The sequence below is a fragment of the Mustela lutreola genome, chromosome 11 (genome assembly GCF_030435805.1).
Source record: "Mustela lutreola isolate mMusLut2 chromosome 11, mMusLut2.pri, whole genome shotgun sequence".
NCBI lineage: Eukaryota > Metazoa > Chordata > Mammalia > Carnivora > Mustelidae > Mustela > Mustela lutreola.
Window position 1 is genome coordinate 88,211,537 of NC_081300.1, and position 26,960 is coordinate 88,238,496.

The following is a 26,960-nucleotide window of genomic DNA, read 5'->3' on the forward strand; positions in this document are numbered from 1 at the left end:
ATACACCTGGGGATAAAAATATATTATAGGTTTGTAAAAATTTTTTTTTAAATCATAAAAAAAAGATACATTTAACCATAAAAAAAAAAAGAATGGATGAATGAATGGACAATGGTTGGGAAGAACTTTCAACTTCAGAAACATGTCATTTCCAGCTTCCAACTGGGGCCTCTGGAAAGCTGCAGTGGAGTATTTGCTCTTATCGGCATGCTTTTAACGCCATACTGCACAGTCTTTCAAAACCACAGAATAAAACAAAACAAAACTGAGGTGTGTCAAGGTGTGCTCACAGCAGCTAACACTGCAAATGAACTAAAACCATGAGCATCACTCTTATCCACACTTGCTCTAACAAGTAAAGCAGTTTTTATCCATTCTTGCCCACATTTACAGAGGAGAATGAAAGACGAGGCACTGATGAGAAAAAGAATGGAACAGCAGGAGAAAGGAAAGCAGATGGAAACAGAGTACATACAGTGTCTAGTCGAGTGCCTGATGCACAATAGGCCCTCAGTTGTGATTTGTTGAATGAGTGGATAGGTGGGTTGATGGATGAGTAGATGGATGGATAGATGGATGGGGAGGTGGGTGGATTGATGCAAGGATGGATGGATGGATGGATGGATGGATGGATGGATGGATGGATGGGTGGATGGATGAACAGAGGGGTGAATGTCTAATTTCTTCTGCCCCAACTTCAAACTTCAAATCAAGACCAAATATTTCCATAAATAAAGTGATCATCTCTGTTCATTTTTCAAAGCCAATAGCTTCCTTAGGAGGAGATATGAAAACACATGTTATCCCATGTTAGGCAAGTCATAAATATCTCATATTCTGGTGAAAGCTCTGCCACGTACTACCTATGTGACCTGGAATAACTCATTTTGATTCTCTGAGCCTTATTTTTCTCAGAGGTGGTCTCAAAGAATCCACACAGAGTAGATATCATATAATATCATGAATGATTTATGTGCATAAGTGTATACTCAAATTTATAGTTTATACCCAACACCCAATTTGTTAGCTTTATTCATTTCAAACCTCTTATCACTATTATTACACAGCATGTTAATGTATATTGGTAACTCTTTACTTCCACATACTACTCAAGGGTTCATGAAACACTATAATACCACAGCTACAATTCATTTAACACTACATAATTTCTCCTAGGTCTGCACAACTCCGTGAGTAGATATTCCTAATCCTGTATCAGTCATATATTCTCCCAATAATGCTGCATAACATACAACCACATAAACCTCCAGGGCATATAGTAATTAACATTTATACAGGGTTCAGCTAACCTGGACTGAGTTCATCTGATCTTGCTGCCTTGCTCACATGTCTTTGGTTAATAGCTAGTTATCTAAGTGCTCTGCTGATCTTGGCTGGACTCAATCTCATGTCTGGAATTTGGCTGGCTGTTGGCTGATCTAAGACGGCCTCAGTTGAAATGCATGGGTTAATGTGGCCCCACAACACAGAAGACTCGTCAGAGAATTTTCCCATGGCAATTGCAGAAAAACAGAGTGAAAGTAGAAATGCATACTTTTTCAGACCTCTGCTTGTATTACATCTAATACCTCACTGGCCAAACTAAGACATGTGGGTAGCACAGATTCAAAGGACAGGTAAAGGGACTCTACCTCTTTTATGAGAGAAACTTGAAGGCTGTGGGTACAGGAGGGGTATTATGAGTTGAACTGTCTCCCCAAGATTCATATGTTGAACTCCTAACCCCCAGTATCCTAGAAGGTGACACTATCTGGAGATAGCATCTTTATATGATTACCTTTATAAAGGTAATCAAGTTAAAATGAGGTCACTAGAGCGGGTCCTAATCCATTGTGACAAGTGTCCTTATAAGAAGGGAAACACAGAAACCCAGAGGGAAGGCAATGTGAAGACAAAAAGGAAAAAAATGGCCATCTACAAGCCAAGGAGAGAAGCATGGAACAGATACCCTCCCTCAACCCACCCCTCCCTGCCACCAACCAATCCTCAGGAAGAACCAACACTACTGACACCTTGATCTTGGACTTGTAGCCTCCAGAACTGTAAGACAGTAAACTTCTGCTGTTCAAGCTGCTCAATGTATGGCACTTTGTTAAGGCAACCCTAGGAACCTAATAGAAGGGGTGAAGAATTAAGTAAGGCATTAATGAAACCCGTCCTTAGTACCCTATTTTTCAGGAGAGGAAACAGGCTCTCAGAGTTCAATTAATGTATCACCCAAGGGGCATCAGAGTTGTCAGTAGAACTCAGGTCTTCCTTATCTGATTTCTTTATGCCTCTAAGACATTTCTGTTCACAGTCTTCTGTCTTTTCCTAGGTGGCTTCCAACAGGGAGGCACTGGCATGTGCAGGACACTGTTCATGCCCAACTAGGCAATTCTGCGCATGTTGCTTCAAAGCTTCTGTTTTACAATCCTTAATGATCTAGTAATTGTGTTTATGGCTTTCCAATGAAGTGTGCAGAGCTCTGATAGCCATCACTGGTTTCTTGAGGGCCTTTATTTGATCTGAGACTGTGCAGAGCTTCTGATGGATTAAAAAAGGTGTGTGAGACAAAGAGAAAATTCGGGTCAAATCTTTCACAGAATGGTTTTCAGCTAGCCACTCCACGCACTTGAGCCACCAACCACCTTGGCATTGAACATACTTGGTTATTTGGATAACTCTGAAGCTACTGGAATGATTTCTTGCATAGAGTGAAATGAATGGAAAAGAATTAGGCCATTAACCCGTGTATTAGTCAGGGTTCTCCAGACAGAAAGAACCGATAGGAGATTGATCTCTTCAACATAAAGAGATTTGTTGTAAGGTATTGGGTCATGTAACTATCAAGGTTAAGAAGTCCCACAACCTGGCTTCCGTAAAGAACACCCAGGAAAGTCAGCCACATAGTTCGAGAAGAGCCAAAGAGTTAATGGTGTGGATTCCAGTAGACCTGAAACCAGGAGGGCCAAGGGCAGAAACAGATCAGTTGGACGGAGTTCATTCAAACTTCTTCTACCTTTTTATTCTATTTCGGTCCTCAACAAATTAGGGCCATCTGCTTTACTGAATTTGCCAATTCATATGCTAATGTCTTCCAGAAATACCCTCATGGACATAACCAGAGATAATATTTCATCAGCTATCTGAGTGTCCTGTGGCCCAGTCAGGTTGACACATAAAATAAACCATCACAACTCATTACACAAAAATTTCTTGAGTGCCTACTATTTGCCAAGCACTGTTAAAGGCTGTGGGATACAGAGATGAGTGAGATACAATCTACACACACAAGCAGCTCACTGTCTCATATCCCCTCAATATTCGCTCTTCAAATACTAGTGTTGAGCACCTACCAGGCGTTGTTGCTCTCTGACCCACAGACGTTACTGAGACGAACAAGACAGATATGATCTCTACTCTTGGTCGTGTTTACAGGTGAGCTGGTGACACCGTTACTGAATAATCTGTGGCATAATTAAGCAAGGACACTTGTAGGAATGCTGCAAAGGAGTAGCACACGTTGCTAATGACAGCGTGACAGGAAGAACTGATCTATTTATTTTCTGCTTAGAATTCTCATAGTTCTGCCTCTGGCATATCTCTAGTTGTCACTTTTGTTCAGAGTCCTAACCTGGTTTACTAATGATTTGGGTGGATCCACAGTGATATTTGACCTTTGACACCCTGACCTTAACTTGACCAAACCGGAACTCATTAACCTCTCCTAAAAACCTGGTTATCTGGCAATTTAGAAGAATTTATCAAAATTTTAAATGTGCTCAATCTTTGACCCAGCAATTCTATGAAAAATTTATAGCATAAATCCATTGGCACAAAAATTCAAAGATATACAAAGACCACTGCTTTGTTGGTAATAAAAAACATACAAATAGAAAACTGGAAACAACCCAAATTTCCATCAATAGTCAGATGGCTAAATGAATCTTAATATAGCCAGGCAATGGAATATTATGTATTATGAATATTATGTAGTCATTAAAAATAATGTTGTAAATGTATATGAATCGGTTTGGAAAGAAGCACATAATATATTGTGAGAAAAATGCAGAATAATATAATCCAGGATTAATACACACATACACACATTTATAAAAACATATTTTTAGACCATAACTTAGAGTGGTTTATATCTAGTGGTTAAGATTAGAAAATTTTACTACATATACCATGTTCAAAGTCACATTGTACTGTTTTTCCATTTAAGAATTTATTTTTAAGTAATCTCTATGCCCAGCATGGGACTTGAACTCACAACCCCAAGATCAAGAATCACACCCTCTACCAACTGAGCCAACCAGACACCCAGTATTGCTTTTACTTTTAAAAAATACACTTTTGGGCTGGGGCGCCTGGGTGGCTCAGTGGGTTAAAAAATACACTTTTGGGGTATTTTTTAAATACCCCCAAAATTTTAAATGTGCTCAAAAGTAGTCAAAGGGCTACATTCCTTTTCCAGTTTCACCAACTACCAAATCCCATCTAGGATCTTACTGTCATTTTTACCTCCTCCCTCTCTTGGCCATAAACCCAGCCGTATGCTGAGTCAAAACTTTCTACCTCTGACCCACTTCTCAAATCCTCACCATGTCCTGCCCTCTGGCCAAGGTCAGTCTCACATGGCAAGACTCCCTGACTCTACTTCCTCACTGCCCCAATGTATGCTCAGCACTGTCACAGGGGACTCTTTCTAACCTACCTGACGATAATCTTCATTCCTTTGCCCCCAACCTTTGGCTCTACCAGACTAAGAGAATAAGCCTCAAACTTTTACCATGGACTTCAGTTCACTTTAGGTCCACTTTGCCATTTCAGCCTTAAGTCAAGCATCCAAGGCATCCGTGCCAGTCCCCCATCCCAGTCGCAGCAGCATTAATGGACCTCCTGAATTTGAACCTGCATATTCATACCTTAAAATCTCAACTCACATTGTTCTCTCTTTCCCCAGGCCCTTCTTTTAACTTGCATCTTTTAAAATACAAGAGCCTTGGCTTATGTTTGATACTGAAAATGTTTCTTTTTGCTTTTACTGAGAAATAGCCTACTATATTGGAAAATGCATAGATTTTTGAGCCAGAGTATCTGGGATGGAATTTACTAGCTCTGTGACATTTACTTCACTGTACTGTACCATGGTTTCCTCATCTGTAAAATAGGGATGAGAATAAGAAAAGCAGCCTCATAAGCCAACATTTGCAAAGCAGAGAAGTACTGAACACAATAAACACTTGAAAATGTTCATTATCATTACCAGACTCTAAAATGGTATTATCTTCTGTTGCTGTTGAGCATGTTGGATTTTTGCTCCTAAATTCATGTTCCCCTCCCAAAGATACAGAGCCTTTTGAATTCCTGTGGCTGCTTTTAGAGCTTTTTGGCCTTAGTCTCTGTACATCATAATTAAGAGCCCGAGCTCTGAGGCCAAGCTTTCTTGACTCTTGTCTTGGGTAAGTTAACTGAGTTAAGCCTCAGTCTCTCCATCTATAAAATGAATTAATAATAATTCCTGCCTTATAAGGTTGGTTTGGAAGATTAAATGTGTAAATGTCTGAAAGTGCTTAACATGAGACTAGCACATAGTCAACACTTAATAAATATTAGCTAGTATTACTATCAGGGAGACAGAAATGGGGGAGGGGGAGAATATATTCAAGACAGTTTAAATAAGGTGGAGGGGTGCCTGGGTGGCTCAGTGGGTTAAAGCCTCTGTCTTCAGCTCAGGTCATGATCCCAGGGTTCTGGGGATCGAGCCCCGCATTAGGCTCTCTGCTCAGCGGGGAGCCTGTTTCCTCCTCTCTCTCTCTGCCTGCCTCTCTGCCTGCTTGTGATCTCTCTCTCTGTCAAATAAATAAATAAAATCTTTAAAAATAAATAAATAAATAAATAAGGTGGAATTTATTTTAAGGACCCAGACAGAAAAAAATACTACTACCATGGACATTACTGACATTTGCGGGGGGGCTAGACCATTCTTTGTTGGGGGCTATTCTGGGCATTACAGAATATTTAAGCAGCATCCCTCTGGCCTCTACCCACTAAGTATGGACAGTATTCCCCTCATCCAGTTGGGACTATCAAAAATGTCTCCAGACACTGACTAATATCCTTTGCAGAGGTGGGGTACTGGGTATAAATATCACTTCTATGGTACCTGGGTGGCTCAGTGGGTTAAGCCTCTGCCTTCGGATGAGGTCATGATCTCAGGGTCCTGGGATGGAGCCCCACATCGGCCTGTCTGCTCAGCAGTGAGCCTGCTTCCCCCTCTCTCTCTGCCTGCCTCTCTGCCTACTTGTGATCTCTGTCTGTCAAATAAGTAAATAAAATCTTTTTTAAAAAATCACCTCCTATTGAGAACCACTGGGCTACCCTCACACGACCCAGAAAGTACTCACTCCTCTTGGTTTCTTTCTACTTCTTAAATTGCTCTGCAAATCAGCTTCCTCTGTTAAATTTCACCGTTCTGCTTCCTCATAACCTACGTCTACCTGGGCATTAGCTTGCCATGACACCCATCCGGGCTCTCACCCACGCCCACACCCTTTAAGAGCTCCAGCGCCCAAGGCGGCTGATTTCTACTTCTCTTTATGCAAATTCTCAAGAAACAAAGACTCCGATTGGCTGAACTACAGTCAAGTGACCACCTCTAGTCCAATCAGCTGTGACCAGGAGAGAAGAGGCACCTGGGATAATGAGCACCGGGGCCACAGGTTCTTCGCCTTCAGCGGTCCCCTGGCATGTCTCCAAAGAAGTAGCTGTGGTCGGGTCAGGTGTGGCCTGTCCCTGTAGCATGTCTTCTCCCTTTTCCTCAGACGGTCCTCAAACGTGTCTCCCATTGCCGAGGAGTCTGCAGGCACTCATTTCCATCAAGTTTCTCCCTCTGATCAGTCAGAGGCATTTCAGCATGACTTTCAAGGGATGCACAGGCTTCAGATGGGGTCCCAGGGAATGTCCAGACATGCATTTTGCACCTTCGGAGGCTTCTGGATCCTTTGGCTCCCTTTGGATCTTGAGGATTGATTCGGATCCTTAAGATTGCAAGATTGGTGAGCTGTCCCCATGTGTACTGAAGGGGATCAGAATATGCCAGCCCACAATAGCCACTTTCGCATGAGGCTTGTCTGGAGGTAAAGGTAATTAAGAAGCAGCCAACACAAGGAGCTCTCTGTTCTCCCTCCTCTACTTAAGAGTAGGACCTTTCCCTTTGTGAGGGTCATCCCCTCCCTTCTGGACCAGGAGAGAAAACAACCACTGGAGACAGAACCTGAGCACCGAAATAAGCCTTCAGGACAAACTTTACTGAAGTAACTCCTATCTTCCGTTAGTTTCTCCCATGTATTTACCTTTCCACAATCTGCTACACCTAAAAGCCCAAACCCCTTCTCTTTTGCCTTGTCACTTCTCCACAAATGTACTTTCTTTTGTTTAGATGGTATAGAAGACCCTGGGTCTAATCACTGCTTTGGGTCTTCATTTCTTTTCTAAGAAGGCCTCAGGCCTCCGTACAGGTAAAAATAAAAAATAAATATTAATATTACTACCAAATAAAATGTGTGTACCTCCTCTCCTGTTAATCTGTTTTTTGTTTTTTGTGGGTTTTTTTTTTTCCCTTTGGTCTATTTGCAGGGCCCCGCTTCAGAAAGTCTACCCACGTTATTATAAGCACACTAGACCAACTGTTTTCTTAGCTTTTGTTGGGACAAAGATCCTTTGCAAGACAAGACACAACATCTTTAAGCTGCATATAATTTCAGGGTAGCTCATCCCAAGGCCATTTTTTGGCTCCTATAAGACTTCATGCCTATAGGAGAGGAAGATACATGTAAATCAGTTGAACATCTATTGTATCCAGGGTGTTGGCAACACACACATTTACCTTATCTGAATTCAATTATTAAAAAGAGAGAAAAATTTATCCTGCGGCTCTTAAAACCAATCACACTAGGATTTGGCTCCAGTGCCCCAGAGAAAGGAAGGTTCACAATCAAAATGTAAAGAGAAACAAGATAAGTTAATTCTTGCCTTTTGCCCTTGTAAAGACTCAGGGCAATTTAAGGTAATTTGGGCCACACAAGATTTTTGCCTGAAGCACTAACACCAGAACCCCTACCTTTAACCTCCCATTCAAGATGTAACCCCACATGCTTTCCATATCTGTGGTTTTCAAACTGCAGGCCTCTACCCACAGGTGGTCATAAAATCGATTTAGTGGGTCATGACCAGCATTTTTTTTAAAAATTGAATAGAACAGAATAGAAAATAGCAGAGCGCAAGTTTCATAGTGTGAGTATTATTTCATAAAAGTTTTGCTTCATTTGTGTGTGTGTGTGTGTGTGTGTGTGTGTGTGTGTTTCTCCTGGTCAAAAACATTTGAAAGTCATTGTTCTATATTCCGTGCTGCCCAATACTGCTAGTCATTAGCACATACGGTTGGTCAAAACAGACATGAGCTGTTAAGTATAAAATGCACAGTGAATTTCAAAGACTAAAGAGGAAAAAAGAATGTAGAATATCTAATAAATAATTGTTACATTGATTACATGTTGAAATATAACATTTGCCTTTGGCTACATTATGTTAAATAAAATACTAAAATTAATTTTACATGTTTCTTTTTACTGTCACTATGTGGCTAGTAGAAAAATGCTAATTATATATTTAGTTGTTATTATATACCTTTTGGACAGTGCTGCTCTTTATATTTTAGCAAAATACACATGTACATACACATGACATACTTATAATCTGGCTGATAAAATAGCACCTTTAAAAATTTTTTAAGGTTTTTTTGTTGTTGTTGTTAGAGAGAGAGCAAGGGGTGTGGGGCAGTGGGGAGGGCAGAGGAGAGGGGAAGAAAGGATCTCTAGCAGACTTCAGGCTGAGTGTGGATCCCATTGTGGAGCTCTGTCTCACAACCGTGAGATCATCTTCTGAGCTAAAATCAAGAGACAGAGGCTTAACTGACTGAGCAACGCGGGTGTCCCAAAATAGCATCTTTATACGGCATCTATCACCATATTATTACCAAACACGGAGAAAGATTCATTCAATGTCAAAATGGCTGCCCCATTACCTAACACCCCAACCTCCAATGCAGAGAGCACCTTTGGACTCAGGCTTAGTGCACCTAGCTGTCTGACATAGCTGAATGTTGGAGGGCCTTAGCAGAGGGGACAGATGCCTCAGAAATGGATTATTTATTCTCTTAATTTATTCAGGAAGGATTATGGTCATCCTGCCAATGGTTAGGCACCCCAAAAGACCACACATACTGAATCTAGCAGGAAATGACCCCATATTCACTTCCTGTGTACTCTATAAATCTCTCTGTATCAGCATTAGCGTTCAGCCTCATTCCCCATCTTCCTTCTTCTCCTAACTCAGGGAAGGTCATATTACCTGCCAATCATAATCTTAATATTCTACTATTCAAAGGCATGTTACAATGACCCTCCAACATGCATGTACAGCAAGCATGTGCACATGCACACACACACACAAACACACTTGCCAGTCTTAATTAGTTCTAGCCTCTCTGGAGCCACTCATTTTTCTCTGGCCGACCCCTTCTACTGCCAGTACTTCTAATCATATTGGTCTTAGGAATTCTTCTCTACCATGAGGTAACTATAATAATAATAATAAGGACAGTAAGTAGCTGTCTCTTATAGCTCACTTATCTTCCAGACATTATGCTAAGCACTTTCTCTCATGTAAACGTAACAATTTTGTTGTGATGCAAATACTTTTCCATTTTAGAAATAAAGAAACTTTGCCCTATGAGGTGATTTAAACCGTAAGATCCATAATGTCTTGCTCACAATAAACCCAATGTGTACAAAAAGTGCATGGCACATATGTTTAAGTGCTCAAATAATGTCTGTTGTGAATAAATAAGTAAATGATGAAGACATACCACTGTCTACTTTTACTTATAGCTGTGTCTATGTGGCACCAATCTTATGAAGTTAAGCTACAAGTGCCTTGAGGACAGAATTTATTTTTGCATTTCCTGGGCTTAGCACAATGCCTGCTACAAAGTGGACACTCAAAGAAATGTCAAATAAACCAATAAAAAAAATAATAAATGATTAAATGTCACAACTTCAGAATATGACCATCCCTCACTAAGAATCATTCAGTGGCTCCCTATTACCCTTGGCTAAAGTTCAAATTATTCTTTATGGCCTTACAAAGACTCCCTCACCACTTGAACTTCATCTCTTGCCCCTTGGAGCTCCAGCTACATTGAAATTCTTTCAGCTCCTCAACTTCGGAGTTAGGGTTAGGGTTAGAGTCCCTACTTCCCTATTCAGGGCCTTTCACCTGGCCATTCTCACCTGTTCCCAGCCCCAGTGCTTTGCCCTTGACCTAGCCAAGTCCTTCTCACCTCCCAGTGAAGCCTTTCCTGACCCTCATCTAGATTAATCCCCCTTAGGCAGCTCTCACTTCACCCTGTACTTCTCTTTTAGTGCTTATCACAAGGACAACTCAATAATTATTTTTACTTTTTTTTTTTTTTTTTTGGTCCAACATTTATTTCCTGTAAGCCCTAGAAGCTAAGGAGCATGTCTGTTTTGTATACCATGATATACCCTGTATCTTGCCTACAGGTGGGAAACCAGTGATCCACACATGTTTTCTGGCCTATCTTCTGAATAGTGTGTGTATGTTACAAACATATATAATTTGTTATGTGCTATATTTATAATTGCTATATATATAACTTGTTCATTACAAAATTTAAAATATACATACTTCACAAAAAATCTGGGTTTATGGCTTCTCTAGGAGAAAAAAAATCCAAATATTTGGAATACTACATATATAGTTAGGATAGGTGAGCAATGCCACAAAAACAAGGCCAAAATCTCAAACTGTTTTCTCACTTACACTCCATTTCCATCTAGGGAGGCTGTGGCTCTGCACCCTGCCTCTCCCCGAGCTCCATCTGGAATACTGACAGTCACTGAGGCCGAAGGAAAAGGAGACACAACAAACCAAGCTTATGGCTTTCACCCAGAAGTGACACACGCCTCTTCCACCCCCATTTCATTAGCTAAAACCAGTCAACAGGGAGAGGATATACCATTCCCTTGCAGGAAGAACCACTGCAGGAGGGAAAATGGAATGCCTGGAAAGCAGTATTATAAATCTATCCTAGAGGGATGTCTGGGTGGCTCAGTTGGTTAAACATCTGCCTTTGGCTCAGGTCAGATCCCAGGATCCTGGGCCCGAGTCCCATACAGGGCTCCTTGCTCAGCAGGGAGGCTGCTTCTCCTTCTGTCTGCCACTTCTTCTGCTTGTGTACTCTCTCTCTCTCTGACAAATAAGTAAAATCTTTAAAAAAAAAAAAATCTATCCCAGAGAAACAATTGGCTGGAGCTGAAAAGCACCTGACTCCTTTAGATGGGACACTGACTCCAATCTGATTCATCTCTCTTCCCTCATAACTCATCACCCACCATGCTCATTCCTTGCTGGAATTTAGGCTCGCTATCACGACAGTGGGGGGTAAAGGAGCAAACAATGAATAAATAAACAAGGCTTCCTATATATTATGGCACAAATGAAAACTTGCTCCTTGAGAAGCGAACTTCTATGCCAGGCCCTGGCGGTTCAGTCACTGCCTATCTTGGGAGACCTTGCCTGGACTAGCTCCGCCTCCAGTGACTGCTTTGTTGGCTGGCCGGAAGTAGATGACACCTCCATGCAAACTCCCCATGACTGCGGCGCAAATGGAACACTTGTCCCCTAAGTGACGGAGCGGCCATTACTCATGGCAGGCTGGCCAACGTTTATGAAACAGATGGGACTTGGCAGGGTGAGGAGTTAGTGTGTATGGTAGGCAGGAAGCTCTCACAGGTGGAAAAACGTTTTGGGGTGCAGCCTCATTATTATGTTTCTAATGGCCATAGGATCAAACATTAATCTTGAATGCCTTGCTTCCCAGCAGTGACAAGAAAGGATTCTCTTTGCTCTGTTAATGAGCTCACAAGCCTGGTGGGCAGATTTCCCACACTTAATTTCTTGCTTCCTTCACACTGGCAGGTACTGGCAACCCAGGTTTTCTCTAGACTTTTATTTTTTTTAATGTATTTTTAAAGATTTTATTTATTTGAGAGAGAGCATGGGCAGGGGTGGGAGGGAAGAGGGGAGGGAGAAGCAGACTCCTGGCTGAGCAGGAAGCCCGACACAGGGCTGGGTCCCAGGACCTCAGGATCACTACTCCAGCCAAAGGCAGACGCTCAACCTTCTGAGCCAACCAGGTGTCCTTACTTCTTTTTTTTTTTTTTTTTTTTAAAGATTGATTGATTGATTTTCAGAGAGGGTAAGCATGTAAGCAGGGGGAAGTGCAGAGGGAATCTTAAGCAGACTCCCTGCCGAGCACGGGGCCTACAGGGTTCAATCTTACAACCTTCAGGACCATGACCTGAGCAGAAACGAAGAGGTGGATGCTGAACCAACTGAGCCACCCAGGCATCCCACTAGACTTTTATTTATAAGAGGCCTTAAGGGGCGCCTGGGTAGCTCAGTGGATTAAAGCCTCTGCCTTCAGCTCAGGTCACGATCCCAGGGTCCTGGGATCTAGCCCCACATTGGGCTCTCTGCTCAGAGGGGAGCCTGCTTCTCCCTCGCTCACTCTGCCTGCTTCTCTGCCTACTTGTGACCTCTGTCAAATAAATAAAATCTTAAAAAAAATAAAAAAGAGGCCTTAAAATGCCATGATAATGAACCTATAGTACGAATTATTGGTAAAACAATCTCCTGCCCCAGTCCATATCAGCTCTCTAACCTCTTTTCACCAGGCTACTAGATTTTGAGTTCTCTACACACAAACACCAAGTGTTCCCATTTGCACCCTTGAGTGCCATCATTACATTTTTTGCCGTATTCCAAATCATCCCCTTTCTGGTTCTCATCTGCTCACTCTCTCATACTTGTATGTGAGTAAATATATACACATACACATTTATGAATGTATAAACTTTATTATTTCTTCCAATGTCTATTTAGTACCAGGCTAGGCAGTTGGGGTAAAATGCTATGTAAGCAATGGGGGCTAACCTTCTGGAACTCAGAGTCTTGTGGAAAGATAGCAGAAATAATAAGAAATTGTTATAAGTTCTACCGTAAGAAAAGTTCAAAGAGCTACAGGAAGCCAGAGCCTGGACCAAGAAGTTTCACGGACCACTTCCCAGAAGAAAGGATATTTTAACCTAAGACCTAAAGGTTGGCAGTCATTAGTGAGGCCTCTCCAGGCAGAAGAACTGTGAGAAGACCCAGAATCCAAAAAGGGCATGGGATCTTTAGGGAACAAATGGGTTCAGTTGGGCTAGAACATGAGCAGCAGGAGGCGGGATAGGAAGCAGGTGGGGAAACTCTAAGAGCAGAAGCTAATGAGGAAAGCGAGAGCCAGACCTTCTAATGCCTGTGTGCCCTGTGGAGCAGCTGGAACTTAATTCCAAGTGAAACAGGAAGCCGATGAAGGGTTTTAAGTAGGAAGGTGATATGATCCAATTTATATTTTCTCCACGGGAATATTCAAAACAGGCTGGAAGTCTTGGTACTGACCAAGCAGAATGGATTTAGACAGGGTCCTGAAGGCGCCCTGCTTTTCTGGGTGTTCACCCACTGACTGCTGAAGGTCTGAAGTGTCTGGGGGGAGGGGCTGGACTGCTGGGGGGAGGGGGGCGGGGTAGGAGGTGGGGGTTGGGTTGTTTAGGACAGCGGCTGCTTGTCACTGTATGGTATTAGTTTATCACCACATTAATTACATTCATAAAGACCTAAAAATATACATAGGAGAAACATGAAGAAAATAGGCACCAGCAAAACTTGTCTTATAGGATGACGGGATTAGTGGTCCAGGTCAGAAGTATCTTAATGTTTTAACAACCAGTATGGACCTCCTGGGGCATAGCAGCTAAATACATGTGCTAATGTCGGCACAGAACAAACAAGCCAGGATAATATTCTGAAAGATGAAGTAATGCTCTTTTCTCCTTCCACCAGTATATCCTGTTATCCCATGACCATTCTCTATTCAGGGGGGTCAGACCCTGGTCAGACCCTGAAAACAGAAAAAAAAAAAAAAAAAAGGCTTTTAAATGTCAAAAGACTGAACCTTGAAGGGAGTTGGGTCAAAGGAAAAAGAAACACAAAGAGCCAGACCAGGGTTTCCTGCCTTCAAGACAAGATGAAAAAAGAAAGCAGAGAAGGAAGTTTGGGTATTGGGGAGACCTGCCCTCTAGCCTTACTAGGGGGCACTATAAGAAAGATCCCAGTAAGAAATCAGAGTACTGGGGATCTGTGCTCTAAGTGGTTCATCCAAGAAACCAGCAAGAACCCAAGGGGGACATAGCAAGGATCCAGGCGCATGAAATAGTCTTACACATCTCTTCCCACAGGACTGCATGTATGCCTCAGCCCCTGATAACCTCCAATACTCAGGTATTATTTAAGCCTCTGGCAACTTCAAAAAGAAAAGATGCTCTCAGAACCCACCTCTAAGAGACAGTGTTGGGACAACTGGGGAATTTAGAATATGGATTAGATTTTAGCTGAGATTATGAAATTATTGTTAATTTTCTTAATTGTGATAGTGGTATTGCAATTATGTCAGAGATAGTCCTTTTACTTAGGAAAATGCATAATGAACTACCAAGAGATGAAATACCCTAATTTCTGCAAATTGTTTTCCAAATAATTCAGCAGGCAAAACATACAGGTACACAAGAGAGAGAAAGCAAATCCAGCAAAATGTTAATAATCGATCCGGAAGGGAGTGGTATACCAGTGTTCATGGTACTATTGTTTCTGCTCTCCCATAGCTTTAACTTTTTAACATGTAAACTTTTAAAATAAACTTTTATAACAGAGTAAATAATAATAATAATAAATGCTAGAAATCACAAGCAAAATGTTGATCCAGTAATACTAATTTAAAATATTTTAACCAGCATAGGGAATGGTTTGCATTATCACACACAGAGAACATGAAGGTACGAGTACCTTCAGTTGTTGAATAGAGTAGCTGGGATTATCTCTGGCATTTTCTCCATTATTCACCTTTCTGTGCTTTTATAATATTAAAAATTACTTTTAGATGGTATCTTAAAGAAAGATGGGTGGGGAGAAGAAATCCTGAATTGACTAAGATCGAGTATTTGCGATCCAATATCATGGGGAGTTCAGAATAAAAATTGAAGTGAATTATGGAAGAGTGAGGAAGTTACTGCTGTTTCTGGGTTGGTGAAGCAAGAGTTACACAAGTCAGGTTTCCTAGCTGCAATCAACAGAAACCAACCCTGGCTCCTTGAAGCATTCTAGGGATGATGGGGAGCTAGCAGAACCAACAGGAAGCCTGGAGAGCCAGGCCTGGCACATGGACAGGAAGAAAGGTAGGGTGGCCAACAGTCATGGCCACGCCAAACCCGGGTGACAAGAGCCAATCAGAGAGGACAGGACTGCAGCAGCCACTGAACTGGGGGCAGGCTATAGCTCAGACCTCTGCCCCTCCTCTCTTGGGTACTGAGTGCACTGAGTGCTGACACGGCCACCATCACTGGCCTCCAGAAGCCCACTGCTGCTCCTGCCATCTCCAAAATCCTCCACTCCATTTCTAAGACTCCATTTCTAAGTCGTACGTGTGTGCATCTGATTGGCCAAGTCTGGGTCACATCTCACATGTGAGCTGCAGAGGATACAGGGATAGCAAGGACCTCATCGTTGGAGCTCCTCTAATGGGAAAAGGGCCCTGCCTCCCACTAAGACTCATATAATGGGATATTTTCCAAAGATAAGATGGAGAGTCTGACGCTGGGCACCAAAAATGACAAATACCACTGTGCAGTGAACCAGACACCACATAAGAGAAAACAAGACTGAGATTTGGCCCACGTCCTCGAGGAGCAACTTTGAGGGTGGATGTTATATCTTATTATTCTTTGTTAACCCGTGGTGCTTAGCACAGAGTAAACACTCAATACGTGTTTACTAAATAAATAAAAATAAATGACCAGTCTGCCTGGACAAATCAAACAACCTTTTGCTAGCAGAGGACTGAATAATAGAATTCTCTAGAACCTTCTAGCATGACGATTCTTGGAATTTATGATCTTGCCTGAGACTCAGGGATCTCCCAGAGACTGAACCACAAGCTAGAGGAAAACTGCACTGATATACTAAACCTTACCAAATATTAAATTTTTTAAATGGACCCACCTAGAAAACAAATTCAAATCAAGTTTAAATCCAAACAGCTAAAAACAATTGAACAAGAATGAAATTTGTTCTGAGTACCTATTTAAGGCTGAATTTTCTTATCTTTTAAGCAAAAAGCCCAATGTCATTAGTTTTGGTCATACACTGGCCCATGGTGTCATGCTGGGCTATGTCACGGCATATATCAGCAATAATTTTATAAATGTGTTCTCCCCAGCTCCCTACCTCTGAGCTTGAATCAATTTCCAGCCACCGTTTGCACATTTCATGCCAAAAGGCTGCAGTGGGGGATGCCAAGGGCTGGTGTGAAATCACTTGTTCTGCACATCTGTAAACATGGATAAGAATCATCTCTCTTTGCAATGCTTTTGGTCTCAGTTTAACTAGACACAAACTCGCTAGATCCTGTGCAGTCTCTGGACTTTTCATTAATTTACTCATTCAACAATTTTGCACTGACTGCTTATTATGGGCCAGGAACTGTGCTAGACACCAGGGATATACCAGTGACCAGAAAAGGTGTGGACCTTGAATTCATGGCACTTAAATTCTAGGTGGAGACCCATAAATGAATACGCAACTACAAAATGGAATGGTCATTAGAGGGGAAAAAAAACCAAGCTGGGTGCTATATACAAAAACAACAGAAATCTAATTTGGAATAGAGTACCTCAGGAAGCAACATTGAGCCTGCAACCTAAACACTGAGAAGAGTAGGGGCATCTGGGTGGCTCAGTGGGTTAAAGCCTCTGCCTTCTGCTCAGGTCATGATTCCGGGGTCCTGGGATAGGGCCCTGCATCGGGTTCTCTGCTCAGCAGGAAGCCTGTTTCCCTCTCTCTCTCTCTGCCTACTTGTGATCTCTGTCAAATATATAAATAAAATCTTTAAAAACAAACAAACAAATGAAACATTGAGAAGAGTAGTTATGGGCTGAATTGTGTCTCCCCAAAGCTCATATTTTGAAGCCCTTATCCCCAGGACCTCAGAATGTAACTGTATAGAGACAGAGTCTTGAAAGAGGTAGTTAAGTTAAAATGAAGTCATTAGGATGGGCCCTATCCCAATAGGCCTGGTGTTCTTATAAAAGGAAATTTAGATAGACACACCCCGAGGGAGACCACAGGAGGACACAATGGAGAAAGCCAAGGCCTTGGAAAAAACCAACCCTGCTGACACCTTGATCTCGCACTTCTAGAAGTATAAGAAAAGTCATTTGTTTTTTAAGTCACCCAAGCTGTGGTACTTTGTCATGGCCGCCCTAACGAACTCACAGAAAGGTAAACCAGGTAAAGGATCAGGGTGAGGAAAAGAGATCCAAGGCTGAGGGAAAAGAAAGAAAGAACAAAGACCAGAGTCAGAATAGAGCCTTGCCCCATCAGAGGATGGAAAACCCAATAAACTTAACTGTTTGGAGCTGAGTCAGGCAAGACAAGGAAGGATGGGGCAAAGCAGAACTGGAGAGAGGACAGAAGCCAGAACATATAGGGCCCAACAGGTCATGTTAAGGATCTTGACATTTAATAATTTTGGAGAAGGGGGTTGACATACAGTTAAATATTGTGTTGTCCAATGAATGGAGGAGCACTACAGCAGAGGTTGAGAATTGTAAACAGACACGTATTTAGAAGGTAGAAGTGACGGGCTTGCTGACGTTTGGGTATGTCCTGTCCTCCTGCGGGAGGTAGGTGGCAAGAAGGGTACACTGGCTTCCAGCTTGAGTACCTGGGTGCATTTAGTAGAACATTTTCTTATGTGGAGAGAAGGTTTGGAAGCCATCTTTTGGCTGAGACACCAGACGAGAGGTATAATCTCTTCAGGCAAAGGTCAAGGTGCTCAGCCTAGAAAACAAGGTTCTTCTAGATCTACCCCCTACCTGCCTTCTCAAGCTGCCTCTCTCATTACTTACTCTCCTCCCCCACACTCCATGCCCTACACACACCAGATTTCTCAGTGCCCAACCTTGCTCCCCCTATATAAAACATGCATACTCCACCTCTCTGGGAACCTCTGCCCATCATTCCATATCCTGTGCAAATACAACCTCTCCCAAACCCTCCTTGATTCTGCATCCACCTGGACCTCACCTCTCCCTCTAGTGACCTTCTTCATATCTTGGTTTGACCAAAGCACTAATTACATGTATGCCATGCCCTCACATCACACCCTATTCTTTTTTTTTCCAATCCCTATTCCAATTTGTAATTATATATTCATTTATGAGTTTCCTTCTAGAATTTAAGTGCCATGAATTCAAGATTAAGTCCATGTGGCTAAATCCAAGGGACACTTTTGGCCCTTATGTTCCCTGACCTCTCCATAGAACTCAATATGTATTCTAGTGCTTCCTTTTTTTACATTTTAATTTGAACTGTTTCTATAGAAAAGTTGTAAGAATAATAAAGTGAATACCCATGTCTTGTTAACCCAGATTCTCTGATTAATCTTTTCCTGCCTTATGTGTTTATCCCTTTTTTTCTGGGCCATGGAAATGTAAGTTGCAAATATCACAATGCTTTACTCCTAAATACTTCATGTTTCCTAAGAACAAAGATCTTTCTTTGTTAAAGAAACAAAGATCTTATATCATCATAGCACAATTATCAGATTCTAGAAAAATAATATTGACGCAACACTACTGTCTTAGTCTGATCAGGCTGCTTTAAGAGACTACCATAAAGGGGCACCTGGGTGGCTCAGTGGGTTGAGCCTCTGCCTTCGGCTCGGGTCATGATCTCAGGGTCCTGGGATCGAGTCCCGCATCCGGCTCTCTGCTTGGCAGGGAGCCTGCTTCCTCCCCTCTCTTTCTGCCTGCCTCTCTGCCTACTTGTGATCTCTCTCTGTCAAATAAATAAATAAAATCTTAAAAAAAAAAAAAAAAACAAAGATCTTACATCATCATAGCACAATTATCAGATTCTAGAAAAATAATATTGACGCAACACTACTGTCTTAGTATGATCAGGCTGCTTTAAGAGACTACCATAAAGGGGCACCTGGGTGGCTCAGTGGGTTAAAGCCTCTGGCTTTGGCTCAGGTCATGATCCCAGGGTCCTGGGATCGAGGCCCACATTGGGCTCTATGCTCGGCAGGGAGCCTACCTCCCAACAACTCTGCCTGCCTGTCTACTTGTGATCTCTGTCAAATAAATAAAACCTTTAAGAAAAGAGAGAGAGAGAGAGGGAGACACTACCATAGACCGGGTTGCTTGTAAACAATAGAAATTTATTCCTCATTGTTTTAGATGCTAGGAAGTCCAAGATCAAGATGCCTGCAAATCCAGTGCCTGAAAAAGGCCACTTCCGGGTTCTTAGATTGCTGTCTTCTTACCATGTCCTCAAATGAGGGGTGGGAGCGAGGGAGGTCTCTGACGCCTCCTTTATAAGGGCACGAATCCCATTCAAGAGGGTTCCACCTTGGGGCACCTGGGAGGCTCAGTGGGTTAAAGCCTCTGCCTTCGGCTCGGGTCATGGTCCTAGGGTCCTGGGATTGAGCCCCGCGTCGGGCTCCCTGCTCAGCGGGGAGCCTGCTTCCTCCTCTCTCTCTGCCTGCCTCTCTGCCTACTTGTGATCTCTGTCTGTCAAATAAATACATAAAATCTTTAAAAAATAAAAAAAAAATAAAAAAAATTAAAAAAAAAGAGGGTTCCACCTTCATGACCTAATCACCTCCCAAAGGCCTTACTTCCAAATACCATCACACTGGGTGGTAGAACTTAACAAGTGAATTTAGGGGGGACTCGAACATTCAGTCTATACCAACTCTTACCTAAGAGACCATTTTAAATTTTGTAAATTGTGGCACCGGGGTGGTTGTTTAAGCATCTCTTGGTTTCAGCCCAGGTCATTATCTCATAGGTCGTGAGATTGAGCCCAGCTTCTGGTTCTGCACTCAGTGCAGAGTCTACTTGAAGATTCTCTCCTTCTGCCCCTCCCCCCACTTGTGCCCTCACACATGCTCTCTCTCTAAAATAAATAAATCTTTTAAAAATGCAATAAAATTTTGTAAGCTGTTCCTATAACGGCTTTTAGAGTGACTTTTTTCTGATCTAAGATCAAATCTAAAACCACATATTGCATTTAGTTGTCATGTCTTTTTAGTCTCCTTTTATCTGGAACAGTTCCTTAGTCTGCCTTAGTCTTTCAAGATGCAAGTATTTGTGGAAAGTACAGCCCAGTTCTGTAGAACGTCCCTCCATCTGGGTATGTCTGGTGTCTCCTTACGACTGGACTCTGGATATGCATTTGGGGGCAGGAATATCACAGAGGAGATGTTGTGTCCTCCTTGGTACATGGCATCAGGATGCACATGATACTGCCTCATCCCATCATCATGATAAACCACTTCCTTGAAGGTCTCTCTTCCCTTGGTTCCTGTGCCTATCTTCCTACCTCCTAGGCAGATGCTTCTTGTTTTTTGTCTTTTTTTTTTTTTAATGGGCTCTTCTTCCTCTGCCAACCCATAACCGTTGGCCAGACACATAAGCAAGGAGCATGTTCTAGACTCTTCACTCTTTAATTCTTCTCCATCATGTTCTTCTGTATCCTGAATCTAATCTTCTAGAACTTTAGTTACCACCTTTGCACTGGTGGTTCTCAAACTTTCTACTCTCCTCACCCTGAATCTCTCTCCTCAACTCCAGACCCAGAACTGACTACCAGGCAGCTACACCAGGATGTCACAATGTCCAAGAAAGAATGCATCATCTTCCCCTGCCCCAAGCCTGTCTCTCTTCGTCCTGGGAGAAATGATAACACCCAGAGCTCAAGCCATTCATCCATTCACTGAGGCGCTCAGAACTTTCACATTTATTTATGCACAGTCTTCCTTCATGGATTTTCAATTTCTTTAAATAAGAGCTGTATCTGTCTTCTTGCTATTGTGTCCCTAGAAATGGCTCACCCTTGAAAATGTATGCTGTTTCTAATCAGACTCTGTTTCCTCATCTCAAAGGTAGAAATAATAATGGTTACTTCACAGGGCTTGGGTGAGGAGCAGATGAGATCACATATGAGCAAGTCCTTTATAAACCTAATGCTGTATTCCCTGGCTACTCAAAATGTCTGAGATCAGCAGCAAGCAACACCTGGGAAGTGGTTAGAAATGTGAGCTTGGACTCCACCCTGGTTTCACCCATTGCTGAATCCAAATCTCTATTTTAACAAGAGTCCCCCATGATTTGTATACGTAGTGACGTTTGAGAAAGACTGCTCAATTCGAAGTGAATTACAGACAGGCACATTCACTGGATAGACACCCCATTTGTTAACATTCGGTTCACAGTCTTCCTCACACAGTAAGTCTTTTCCTGGTCAAATGAGGAAATGCTAGGTTCACATGAAGGGCACGGCATCGGGGGAACAGCAGGCCCGAAATCGTAACTTCTTGCGTCTCTCAAAGAACTCTATGTTCTCTAACATAGTTTAGAGAGTACCAAGGTCCCGGATGGCTGTGATGCTTAGTGGAGATAATGTACATGAAGGATCGTATATGGAACAAGGCATGTGGTCAATACGCAGCAAATTATATTTGGTTTCGTTTTTAAGTACAGAAACTCACATTCAGACGGTTTCCCATTTGCCATGAATGTGTAATCTCTGAGCCTGTCTACGGGCTCCCCTAGGTTCTAAGAGAACAGGAATCTCTCCTTATTCTGTGTCTCAAACAAATTACCATTTCACAGAGATTTGGATGGGTCTGCTTTTTTAAGCTACCATTTGTTGAATTCCTACTATGTGCCAGACGCAGACTGAATAAAGTGGAAATGTCTGGTTTTTCCATTCCCCATGCTGGTTCCAGGCCGGTAGCACAGAAGGTGGGCAGGGGCTAGAGCAGCAGAACAGAAGGCGGAGAACGAACGGGAAGGAGGAGTTGATGGTTAAAGGAGCAGATTGGTGTCCTCGGGCTCCTTTTGCCAAAGTTTATTTCAATCTGGCTCGTTTCTTTTTTCCCCCAAGCTTCAAATTTAGCAAGCTCGAAATAATAATTTCCACTAGTGCTTTCTGCATCCAGCCCCTTACCTAATAAAGGTGCTTCTTAAATATCAAGTGCCACTCGTACCTAAGATGATTGTGGCTCTTCAAAAAGAAAGACGTGCCAGGTAACAGGCATCGCAAAATTACAGACTGACATTCTCCAAAACCCTGATGACATTCTGAGGAACACTATATTGTGCACCCTCCAAAAACAAAATCATACCACAGACACAAAGTTCTACATACAATGTCGGGGAAAGGAGGGTTGCAAGCCTTAGAGAAGACTCAAGAATCTTCCACTAAAAATGTCTAGATTTAAGACTCACTTGCTTCTCTTCACACAGATCCTCATGTACAAACCAATACACATGTGTGTGCGCGCATACACACACACACACACACACACACACACACACACGCAGTGCATTTTCATTTACCTCATTACCTCTCTAGATCCAGAAGCAGAATAAATTAACATTTTCCTGGCAGGCAAGTGGAGACATGTTTTGTCTAGAGACTACACAGATTAAACTATCAAGTGCCATAACCTACCCTCAATAAGGCTCAAAGATAGACAGGAAAATTTAGACACTGCCATCTAAAGCCCAGCAGGAAACAGTAACCTCATATCTCAGGAGAACCCTAGCCCACTTGCCAGAAAGCCCACGGGCTGTGGCCTCCTTCCTGATCTAACGGATGTTGTTCGGTGGAAAACAGATAAAATACATCCTTCTGTGAAATGTGATTAAAAAAACAAAACAAAACAAAACATGAAGTCAGAAAGACCACAGTTGCTTTGAAGCCACTAACAGCTTCATTTTGTTCAAAATGGGCTTTTTATTCCAAAAGAGGGATTTGGGCAACAGAAAACAGGGTCCTGTGGCTAAATGCGTGGGACTCGTATGGTCCCAACTCTCTGGGTTTCTACGAATACTGGCTCTACCCCTTTCTCTGAGCCTCAGTTTATTCACACATAGAATGGGGCAATATGAGCACCTACTCTTCAGAGCTGTCCCGAGAGCTCAATGAGGTGACCTGTATAAAGACCTTCGCACGACGCCTGATACACGGCAAATATTGGACAGAACCGCTAACTACAGCATGGATGTCTCGGAAGTCCGCAGACTCCAATCTTGATGGCCAGAACACAGCAGGAGTCCCTGAGTCCCACCTACTCCTTCCCTCCCCCACAGTGTTCTATCATGTACCAGAGAATCCTGGTGACACACTGTACCAAACACTACAGAACTTGACAAAAGTTGATGACTTGAACTCATCTGGGTTTTTAAAATTTTTTTTTCTTTATTGTAGGAATGTATTATAATTGTATCTGTAAAATAAAAACAAATTTTAATAGATATTTATATATTTATATGTGTATGTTCTGTAAAACACAGAGAAAACATAAAGATTGCTATTGTAACCAGATGTGAACATGCAATCTGATGGCATCAATTACACTTGCAATGTTGTGCAACCAATACCACTACCTATTTTCAAAAATTTTCATCACCCCAAATAGAAGTTCTATACCCATTAGCAATAACTCCCCGTTCTCCTCTCTGCCAGCCTCTGGTAACCTTTACTCTACTTTCTGTTTCTATGAATTTGCCTGTTCTAGAGATTTCATATATAGTAGTCCCCCCTTATCCATGGGAGATCTGTTTCAAGACCCCTAGGGGATGCCTGACACCACAGATATTATCAGACCCTATATATATATTTTTTCCTATACATACATACATACCTGTGATAAAATTTAATTTATAAATTAGGCATAGTAAGAGATTAACCACAATAACGGGTAATAAAATTAAACAAGTGTAACAACACGCTGTAATAAAGAGTCCTCTGAATGTGGTCTCGCTCTCTCTCGAACTTTGTGACTCAACTGAACTCACCCTTCTTCCTGGGATGCTGTGAGAGGGTAACATGCCCGCGTGATGAGGTGGAGTGAGGTGTGTGACCCGGGCATGGTGACTCAGCGTCAGGCTACCCTGACCTTCTGATGGTATGGGAGGAGGAGGATCTCCTGCTTCCAGGCCACAGGGGGCCACAGGTAACTGAAACCACAGAAAGCAAACCTGTGACTGAGGGAAGGAGGCTGCTGTAAATGGAATCATGTAATATTTGTCCTTTTGTGTCTGGCTTCTTTCATGTAGCTTAAGGTTTTCAAGGTGCACAATGAAATTCACTTATTGTGGCCTTTGTCCGAACTTCACCCCTTTTTACAGCTGAGTAATATTCTATGGTAAGAATATGCCACATTTTGCTTATCCATTCATCTGTCAGTGGACGCTTGGGTAGCTTCCACCTTTTACTTATGGCAAATAATGTTATGAACATCAGAATAGAAAGATCTGTTTGAGTCCCTGCTTTTAACTCTTGGGGAGTCATACCTAGGAATGGAACTGCTGAATCACTGGGTAATTCTAGATTTAACTTTTTAAATTTTTTTTTTTTTTTAAAGATTATAGAGTGGAAGGGAGAAGCAGGCTCTCTGCTGAGCAGTGAGCCCGATGTGGTGCTCGATCCCAGGATCCAGGGGATCATGACCTGAGCCGAAGGCAGATGCTTAAACTGACTGAGCCATCCAGGGTGCCCATCTATGTTTAACTTTGTAAAGAAACATCAAATTGTCTTCCACAGTGGCTGCACCATGTTTCATTCCCCACAGCCACATTCAAGAGCTCCAATTTCTCCACATCCTCTCCATGTCCTGTTATTTTCTATAACTCTTTGTCTCTAAGAACATCTCAAGACCATCCCAACAATATAGCAAATCTACTGTTACAAAACAGCTGAGAAGGAACTAATGCTAATTTAGTGGTTCTCACCCCACTAGGGACAACTCTGTCAGCCTAAAGAACATTTGACAATGTCTGGGAACATTTTTAGTTATCATAACTCCCTATAAAATTATTTTACATATTGGTCTTCCCTGTAAGATTTCAAAGTTCTCACTTCTCTTTTCTACTTAAAAATACATTTTAAAAACTAACTTCAGTCAAGTTGGTTTTGGCTACAAGTAACAACAGCAAATGAAAAGTGGTCAAAAAATAATATGTCTCACATTTTTAAAAGTCCAGAAATAACGAAGTTTAGTAGTTCAATAAAAACACCAAGGACACAGGCTTTTTCAATCTCTCTGCTTTACCACCACTGGCATGCCAGCTCCTATCCTCAGATTTGTTTCCTCATGGCCTCAAGCTTATTGCTGCAGATCCAGCCATCACATCCCCACACAGCCATGTACAAAGATAGGAAACAGAAATGTACCTCTTTGCACCCAAGAGGAAAACCTACCCTAGCATCTAGATAGCAAATTTCCCCCTGGGCCTCATTCACCTGAGTTGTATCAACTACTCATTGGCCAGAAAATAAAATCACTACATTAAGTTTAGGCTCATCAACGTTTATCCCATCAAACTGGAGAACTGGAGAGACATCCCCCTCCCTGAGCTTAGAGGAGGGTGAACATCCCACCATTAGAGATACTGAAGGTATAAAGTAATCTGTAGGTTGTTCCATTGGTGCTTCAAAGCTAGCTTACTTGTCATGTGGTTTCAGATGCAAATGATAAAAATCTAACTGGTTTTTTAAATGTGGAAAAAGCCAAGATGCCCTTCAATAGACAATTGCGTAAAAAAAATGTGGACCATATACACAATGGAATATTAGCCACTTAACCTACTGTGTGACCCTGAAAAGCTCCTCAACCTCTCTGATTCTCCTGCTTGTAACAGGAGATGGCTGGAATGCTTGACTTCTGATTTGCTTTCCAATTCCGTATTCAACTAATTCCATGACTTCCTCCCTGCACAATGCTTTGACTATTTTTTTTTCCTAGATGCTACCAATCAGACCAATTTGATTCTCTTTGTATGGCCTGTTACCCACCACAGAGGAACAACAACTGAGCAAACAACTCTGGCAAGCAACTCTAGAGCTCACAACTCTAGAGCAGCAACTCTAGAGTTTGGAGACTTGCAGCCAGATACCTTGTGGGTGAGGAAACCCAGCAGAGAAAGGGAGGTCTGGGCAAGAGGCAGTGGGGAAGCCTACCACTGGGGAGGAAGCTCTGGGTCACAGACTTTGCTCCATCCCACCTCCCAGACCCAGTTTGGGTGATTTAATTCCAAGCTATGTCTGTAAGGGTGCTTGGCAGAGACTCCTTGGTACCTCTGCAGACTGCATGCTAAAATTAGCTGTGGGTGTGAAGCTGACTCCTTCAGAGTGATTGTAGGGCTCTGGAAGTGCTGGCTTCCACTGATTAGTTATGACGCTGGCTTGCGAAGAAACAGTGTCAGGTGCTTGAAGTGTTCAGTGACCCTTAAAAGACAGAATATCAGAGCTGAGCCCAAGTGAATATGTCTGCTCTAACAATCTTCTATTCTTCTCCCCAAAGTGATGAGCATAGTTATGGTCAAGAGGTAACAGGCTGACAGCCCTCGCATGAGAGGTTATGCAGGTTGGGCACTGCACAACTTTAAGGGTACCACGCATATCTCAGTCTATGAAGTCTAGGTAAGTGCTGCCCCCTAGAGTTATGCAGGGCTCAACCTGTACAACCACATATGACAGTCCTTAATGCTGACAGCAAAACTATGGTGAAAAGGCTGCCATGGCTGGAATCCATAGATTTTCAATCAATCAACACACAGTATTTTACACTGATTATATACTTAAGTGCTGCTGTGGATACACTGAGTTAAATTATATATATATATATATTTATA

The 26,960-nt window shown here is 42.2% G+C and overlaps 1 protein-coding gene across 7 annotated transcripts in view; it reads right to left on the minus strand.

Annotated features, from left to right (window-relative positions):
• SUDS3 (SDS3 homolog, SIN3A corepressor complex component) overlaps positions 1-26,960 on the minus strand; it is a 239,545-nt gene that overhangs the window by 160,739 nt on the left and 51,846 nt on the right. Inside the window, exon 13 of one of the 7 annotated variants that reach the window (XM_059140986.1) lies at positions 24,123-24,284. The exons of 5 other annotated variants lie outside the window; for them this stretch is intronic. In XM_059140986.1, the coding sequence (XP_058996969.1) occupies positions 24,209-24,284 (76 nt within the window). In that variant the 3' untranslated portion in view covers positions 24,123-24,208. Of the gene's footprint in view, positions 1-14,073; positions 14,096-24,122; positions 24,285-26,960 lie in introns of those variants that run through there. One more of the 7 variants, XM_059140991.1, reaches the window with a different exon arrangement.